The sequence below is a fragment of the Gymnoscopelus microlampas genome (assembly GCF_963454915.1).
Source record: "Gymnoscopelus microlampas genome assembly, chromosome: 22".
Lineage (NCBI taxonomy): Eukaryota > Metazoa > Chordata > Actinopteri > Myctophiformes > Myctophidae > Gymnoscopelus > Gymnoscopelus microlampas.
The window spans coordinates 4,457,011-4,465,502 of NC_139959.1; the positions used below are offsets into that span (position 1 = coordinate 4,457,011).

Sequence of the window (8,492 nt, forward strand, 5' to 3'; positions counted from 1 at the left end):
AAGATAACGCACTTTGTTTACTTTGCTTTAGATCACAGACAGAGATGGTGCAAAGGAGTGGTTTTAAAGTGGTTTTAAGGGGCCGAACAGCATTGCTTGATGAATTGAATATACAGGACCGCAATGGAAACAAGCCCTCAGGGCTTTTTGCACTGTCTATTTTGCACTTTTTTTAAACACAAATCTTTTCTTCTGGGGGTCCCTGTGACAGAACGTTTTCAGATGGGGGGGAGCGGGGTCTGCGGTCAAATACATATCATTTTGGGGGTCCTTGACATGAAAAAGTTTGAGAACCACTGCTGTACACTGCAAAGACAGAAGGAGACAGATACAGAGTGAGGTGAGAGAGAGAGAGAGAGAGAGAGAGAGACAAAGCAACACATTCAGAGACGGAGGAAAACAAGAGCGAGAGAACGAAGAAAGAGCCACACAGACAGACATAGACAGACAAGAGAGAAAGCAGGCTTATATTTGGGGTGTTGTCTTTTTTTTTTTTACTCCTCTAATGACTGGGGAGCAGCTGCGGGTAAATTATCCCAGCATGGCTACCATCACTTCTGGTCACAAGGAGTGGTGGTGGTGGGAGGGTGACGGGCGTTGGGGGGCTTGAAATGTCTCTCATTAGGGAGCGTGAGGAGAAGGGAGGGAGGGAGATCATATCCCCCATGCAGTCTCTCTCGACTCTCTGCTGCTTGGACCCAAGGGGGCAAGCAGTTCATCAGCACTGAAGCTTTTGGATAAGAAACGATGCCTGTGTGTGTGTGTGTGTGTGTGTGTGTGTGTGTGTGTGTGTGTGTGTGTGTGTGTGTGTGTGTGTGTGTGTGTGTGTGTGTGTGTGTGTGTGTGTGTGTGTGTGTGTGTGTGTGTGTGTGTGTGTGTGTGTGTGTGTGTGTGTGTGTGTGTGTGTGTGTGTGTGTGTGTGTGTGTGTGTGTGTGTGTGTGTGTGTGTGTGTGTGTGTATGTGTGTGTGTGTGTGTGTGTGTGTGTGTCTGTGTCTGTGTCTGTGAGAGAGAGAGAGAGAGATCAGGTAGAGAGAACCACCTGCCTGTTTCCCACATGTCAGGGCCCCATGTGTTGTTTGTAGATGGGCTCTCCCATACCACCTAAAACACCAGTGATGGCACATGGGGCCAGCCCACCACATCAGCATTGAATTGACACACGGGACAGAAAACCACAAGAGCTGCGGAAGGAAATAGTTCACAGCAACTACCTTGTTACTGCTAAGGTTTCACTTGTTCTCAGTCGTAGGCCTATAAGCCTGACAACTAAAACACACGACCGTGACTAAATCTTTTTCATTTCATGGTTTAACAACAATTTGTCCAGCTTTGTTCAGATAGTAGCATTGACATATTGAACATAATAAACAGATTGATTGCTGGGCAATGACTGGTTGAAGGTGTGTGTGGGGGTGTGTGTGAAGGTCCTTCACGCTCGCTTTCAAAACCCACACCCACCTTCAACCAGTCATTGAAGGATGGCCATCATAAACGTTTACGTATTTTGGGTGTGCTGGACAAGGCGGATGTCATTGTCACCTGCTCCCATGTGGTGGTTACTGATTAACTCATCAAGGGAGACTCAAGAGTCAGATGGACTACCGTTTAGAAAGGCCATCCCTGTAACCAAAATGTCTGTTTATGATCCCTACCACCATGTCCAGTGTATCCGAGTGCCCTTAGCAAAAACCCAGAACCACTTCTCTGCACATTCACTGTAGTGTATGTTGCTACATATACAAGCATCAGCAACATGCTAAATGAGTGGCGGACAGAGACGTGTTAAGAATAGAAATACTAGTACTTTGCTGAGAAATTAACCATTTCCTCTTTTTGAGCTCAAAAGGAAGTCTCAACTATGCAGATAAAACACAAAGGAAGTCAGATTAAAGCAAAGAGCAAACCAACCAATAGTATAACGATGAAACCAGTCAGCGTATGGGGCTCTAGAGCGAAGGATTACAAACAGACAACTTTTGATCCAGGTTTGACATGTAAGCAAATCACTTGGCAACACACTGTGTCCGTCCTTTGTAAATGATAAGCCCGATTTATATGTACTCGTGCAGAGACGTGTTGCGAGCTTGAAGATCTGCTATTTTCGGTGTGCAAAACTAAGTATGATTCAAGCCACTCTCTCTCACACTCCACTTTTCCATGTTCCATCAGTCTTTCCCAACTCCCAACTGGCCCATATCTCCCCACCCCTCACCCATTTCCAAAAGATTTATGTCATCCACACGCTCAGCTGGTTCTGCCTTGGTAAGAGGATTACCACACACACAGACACACACACACGCACAAATACCACTATTTCCATTTTCTGATGGCGGCGGGTTAATCCCAAAACATGCCACCGTTGCAGTGCCGTTATTATGACATGCATCAAGAAGCCCGGCCTTGGTTTACGATTATGATGATGATGATGATGGTGATGATGACAGTGGTGGTGGTGGTGGTGATGTAACACCACCATACGTGACAAGCGTGGAGGCGTTAAGGATACGTTGTGGAATGTGACATTTATCTGAGCTTGGGATGCAGGGGAAAAAGGGGGTGGGTAGTAAGCAAGATTAACACAGAACAAGCAAATATAAAAACACAATATTGTTTTGCATGTGATGTTTCACACTCAAATGGAGGGGGTGGTGATGAACTCTGTCACCCAACGCTGACAGATCTAATGTTGCTATGCTCTGCAACACTTAGCTCACTGTCTCGTGTTCTCTCTCAGCAGCACACATTACATACATTACAGAAGGGGGCGGGGGGGGTCTCGTGCAGGATGTCGTGAATTTCTGAGGGAATGCATGTTCCTTCAAAGAGAAAATGTTTGACAGACCCTGCCTGATGTCCCGAATGACCCCTGTTGTTAACAACTTAATGTGTAAGTGAGTGAGACAGCACGTTTATTCTCAACTACCTGCCTCGCTCATTATTCACAACATCCATATGCCCCTAGTAATTCACTTTATAGGCTGCCTGCTACTGCATGTCTCACATGATATTAGAATAGAATAAAGCAGAATAGAGTAGAATAGAGCAGAATAGAACATAATAGAATAGAATAGAATGCCAATCCTTTGATTTGAGTGCCACCAGCTTTCATCTTCCGCACCCACTCACACACTGACTGAACAGCAGTAACAGTGACTGGGATCAGATCCAAATCTCAACTCACCTCACAACAGGGTGGAGATGCCGTGCCTGTGGGTTTGCTCTCGTCATTGTCCTGCGGTGAGTCGGTCGAACGCGTCGCCATTATTTCATCTCAAACCCACAGAGGGAGAAGTAGACCTTTCCAGCCCCACATCGGGATGAGGGGAGCTAAACGCCGGTCCAGTCAAGGCGTCCCCCTCCCTAAAAAAATAAGATCCTAGTCCACCCCGTCCTCCTTCCTCATGTCCGTCGGCAGCAGGAATCTACAACGAAAACAGAAAAAAAGTTGTTGGAAGAAAGCAACGCGCAAGGGAGGCGATATGTCCTCACCGTCCTTGTCCCCAGCAGGCAGGTCCCCTTCGAGGACAAAACTATGTGTGACAACTGGCATCTGCTTCCATTCAATTTTTTTTTCTGTTTTACCAACATAGAAAGAGCAATGTTTTCGCAGCCCCCAGTATTTAACTGTGTTTTTTTTATGATGATCACTGAAATTCCACTTCCATCCAGTAGCCTATACACTCAAAGTGAGATTATTAGTCAACGATATAGCCTTGGATCAAGACTATTATATATGTATTTTATCGATTTTGACATTTGCATATCTATGATCATAGCTACGAAAGTAAAAGTCAGACTCGATAAAATACATCTATGATACAGTCTTGATCCAAGACAACGGTATATGGCTGAGCGTTGAGTATTCTAAAAAAATAACATTTTGCACAATGTATCTCTATATAAAAGACATCCACCTATTATTAGGCCTGTGAAAGTAGCCTAACATGTATGGACACATAGTCCTCTGTGGTGGGGGGGGGGGGGGGTTATGAGGAGGGAAAAGAAAAGAGAAAAGGGGGAAAACAAATATTTAAGAAAAAAAGTAGCTTAACGTTGCATCATTGTGTCTGACAGTCTGACACAACACACATGTCAAAGCAACGCAGTGCGTGTCTCGTCTCATGATGACACCCTGGAGAAAGTGTCACCAAGGAGAAGAGGATTGTGATCCTTAAAGCGCGACACCAGCCATCATCACGAACACACACACACACACACACACACACACACACACACACACACACACACGACCTTACAGCTGCGATAGTAAGGTCGCCTTTTTACACACAGCGATCCATGTCCTGTTATTAAGCCTTAGGTAACAGGATAGGTGAGCACTAGGGACATCTGGGCACCTCGATGTATAATTGGCATTTTTTTCCCCAAAATGTTAAAAAATCAGATATTTGGAAAACGTTTTTAATGTAAAAAGAACACGCTTACATTCGACAATTTGGTCTAATATTTCTACAAATGGCTACAAAACCTGTATATCCAGTCATTTTGGTGCGTAAACAAGAAGTTGAAGGTTACATTTAAGTCTGATAATGATGTAGCCTTGGCTCAAGACTATCACAGATGTATTTTATCGAGTCTGACTTTTACTTTCGTACCTACGATAGTCTTGGCTACCACCCCTCAGGATGTCCTGCAGTAAATCCCGTACTAACAATTATAAAAAGGTCCTGACCCGGTTGCCCCAAATGTTAACTATCGCTCTTTGTCTTTGTGCAATGAATTAGTCCGTATTTTATAAATATACGTGTGTTTTAATCCCGTCTGTCTCTGTATTCCTCAATGGGCGGTAGTGACGGGGCGCACCCGGTGAAAGCTAGTATTACACTCAATGTAAACAGGAAGTAAAAGAGGGGGAAATGGCGTTCGGCCACAGAGGGGATTAAAACACGTATCTATTGACAAATACGGACTAATTAATTGCACAAAGACTCCGCAGCGCTAGCTAACATTTGGGGCAACCGGGTAACTACCATGTATATATTTTTTTGTACATGTACAAAGAAGTATGGTGAAAGTCCAGGGCACACTGGGGGGTGGTCGCCAAGACTATGATGTACCGTGAGTGTTCTTACTCATGGTGAATGGTCTTACTGTCTGCTGCGATAGTAAGGTCGCCTTTTTACACACACAGTGATCCATGACCTGTTAATTAAACATTCATTCACTACAGCTGCTATGAATCAGCTATAGACAATGGTGTGGCTGCTTACCCCACCACAGCACAGTCTCTACTATCTAACGGACGACAGGTTGTTGCTGACTGTCTGGCTGAATGGAACAAGACCAGAACCTACCTGTTCTAAATCCGCGGAAAAAGGCACCAAAATGGCAAAGAAACGATACGATCCATGTTTCCAGAGCAGAGTTGGGTGTCCATCATCAAAGCATTGATCAGTGACTCCCAAAATAAACACAATTCTACCATGAAGCGGGCAAATGAGTGCTACCTGTTATAGGGAGAAAATACCACACTGTGGTAAAAAAAAACATGGTAAACGCCCATCAATAGTGTGTATTTCTGCCTTGAAGCGTGTGCATCCTCTGGTGTCCGTTCATCTGCGTTCACATTCTGATGTTTTAGGTCCACAGATAATATTAGGAGACCAAATCAAAAAGAAAAAGAGATGTTGATATTCCTATATATTCCCCCAGTTGGTCTCCATGCATTGCAGCGACAATCTGATGTGTGTGGTTGAGGAGGATGAATCCTCTCTAACCCTGCACGAAAGCCCCGCCCCCTCTGCTGGCCCTGGGGACCACTTGTCCAATCAGATTTGCCGCTTAAATTTGTATTTTTAAACCGCAGCCAACCGCACGAGCTCTTTATTATATAACACACTCTAATCGATTATATATTGACCGTCCATCACACGACGGACGGGCATCACGGCATGTCACGCGCACGCACAGTGACAGACAACATGGTCAACCAGGCGTGCACGCGCACAGCAAGGGTTTCTAAAGAGCGTGTGAATGATGAAATCTGGTGTGCTGCTCAAATGACTGGCATTCTATTGATTGATTGATTGAATACTTTATGAGCAGTTTGCAAAAAAAGTACAGTTCAATACAAGGTCATCTAAGAGGATTTTAAAACCCAAGAAAGCCTATGGCTTGTTTCCATTGGGGACCTTTATACTCAATTCATCAAAACATTAATGACAGAAAAATATTCTATCTTATTCTATTCTTTTCTAATGAACCTAACCATATTCCTAAACCTAGCCTCAGTAAACTACACCTAAACCTCACCTTATTTCTAAACTTATCCTCAGTAAAACAAATACAAGAATACAAGAACCGCTGAGGGTGAGCGGTCCACGAAAAAATGGGGGCGAGCGTGTTTTGGGGCGAGTCTTCCCATACAAATATCTCATACCTCTGAAATGAACAAATTGAAAAGACATCATGGGTGAAGAAAGGCAGGGGACCCAGGACCAGGGGTCAGTGTTGCCATGTCTGCGTATTTTAAGCGACTTTGGGCTTGTTTTTCTGTAAAGCCTGTTGTAAATATTGTGTAGTTGTTTATTTGGGCTTGTTTCCTAATGTAGTCAAGGACCCCCAGATTAATATGTATTTGTCCACGGAACCTCATATGAAAATATGATGTGCCAAGGAGTAAGGACCCCATACAAGATTTGTGTTGTTAAAATGTTTCAAAAATATTCGCAATATTTCACTTTTCTTCGCCCATATTTCTTTTAAATAGCAGATCTACAAGCTCACCACATGTCACATCGCGACACGTTGTGGGCTTGTAGATCTGCTATTTTCAAATACCTGATGTAAAGTGGTAAAACTTGGCCTAGTCAGTCAGTAGTCGTTTCTTTTGGGTCTTGTTTTCGCAGACCTGGCCGCTGGTTTCTCTTGCAAAATCTGGCAACACTGCCAGGGATGCACACACATAGCCTACTGTAATTACACCGAGCTCTTCAAGGCAGCCCAAGACAAGTGCTCAACCAGTACACAGCCTATTTACCAGCCCATTATCAACCGTTAAGAGCAATGTCCTTAACTTTATTATTGTGACATGTAGGGCATGGCAGCCACATGGGACTCTGCAGACAGTGCCATGAAAAGAAGGCTTTCCACAGCTGATGGGGACAAAGACAAAGACTGACACTGTTCAGTTTGCAGGCCACTCCAACAGCACAATGGAGACCGGGACAATAGAGGCTCATTGACCCATTCTGTGGTGAGTGCTCCCTGGCTTCAGAGAGAAGCTATTGTCTAATATAGCCCTCAACCTAGACAATACGGAATTTGCATAGTTTTAATTTAAGGTGCCGTATTCTTGTATAATGTGATGGTAAACAAGTTCCCGTCTTCAGTTTGGAGGCTTTTCAATGAGGAGCAGCTTGGATATTATGGAAGCGGTTTTGAGGAGGTTCATTCTGAAGTGCAGTGCAGTTTTGAGACTTTTCATGACTGAAGAGCAGCATGGATATTAGTAGTAGATTATTTTAAGTGGTTCATTCTAAAATGCTGTGTAAAACAGTGTGTTTTCTTGTTTTTGCAGGGGTGATATTGGTAGATATTTCCAAAAACATAGCTGTTTATATACACATCAGGATTCAAATTCAAAAATAGCAAAGTAGCAGATCTGCAAGCTCAAAACATGTCGCTTTGTACCGCGGTTCGAGCTTGTAGATCTGCTACTTTTGATGCTTTTGTGTCAAGTTGTTGTATGATCAAGTAGGGCATTCATTTAAGAAAAAACACGAAGTTAAAATATGGAGATAAGCGGTTTCTGCCCGACAGCGACTATATAGTCGTATGGGTCTCATCACATCTATTTCATAATGTGTTCAGAATAGCGATCATCTGGTAGAAATGTAAGTCACACTTTCCAAACTGCAGATATCTCGTTTTGGAACAAAACCCCTTCATTTTGTTATTATGCCCATTGGAAGATCATATTGTTTGTATAAAGCACGTTTATGTGTCAGTCAGGTATGAAACTCATAATTATGAGTTTAGTTTTCCCAGCTAAACAAGTGTCATGGCAACAGGGGGAAACACATGTCATTTTCTCCCCACAAACAACCAGCAATCTAACTCTATCTGGATGATCTTTGTCTGATTAAAGCATCACGAGTTAGTTATAAAAAGAGCTGCTGGCCTTAAAACATTTACTGGTTGAGCAACAAAAGCCAACAGTGATCATTTCTGGGCACTGGCGCAGCATGCTGGTGAAAAGGATTCCAAGGGCCTGGGGCAGACAGGGGCCACGTCCAAGACAACAACAAGGTTTGTACATTTCACCGTTTAACAAATATCAACCATTATGTGTAATGTGTGATACTTTGTAATAAGGCCACTGAACTACAACCTGCTCTCCTGTTTCTAGGGCACGCATCCAAAGAACTTTCAGCCTAGTTCAGTTAGTATGACAGCATGCCTTCCTGTGTGCAGGATACAGTTACAGTTACAGGCAGAGGTAGATGAGAGCTGTGCAGCACTGTTCTGTGA

At 43.7% G+C, this 8,492-nt stretch overlaps 1 protein-coding gene across 1 annotated transcript in view; it reads right to left on the reverse strand.

Annotated features, from left to right (window-relative positions):
* arhgap21a (Rho GTPase activating protein 21a) overlaps positions 1-5,663 on the reverse strand; it is a 134,610-nt gene extending 128,947 nt beyond the window's left edge. Inside the window, exons 1-2 of the mRNA XM_084049108.1 lie at positions 5,315-5,663; positions 3,184-3,424 (exon numbers count right to left, since the gene is read on the reverse strand). Of these exons, the coding sequence (XP_083905234.1) occupies positions 3,184-3,264 (81 nt within the window). The 5' untranslated portion in view covers positions 3,265-3,424; positions 5,315-5,663. The remainder of the gene's footprint in view (positions 1-3,183; positions 3,425-5,314) is intronic.
* Positions 5,664-8,492: the final 2,829 nt, after the last annotated feature.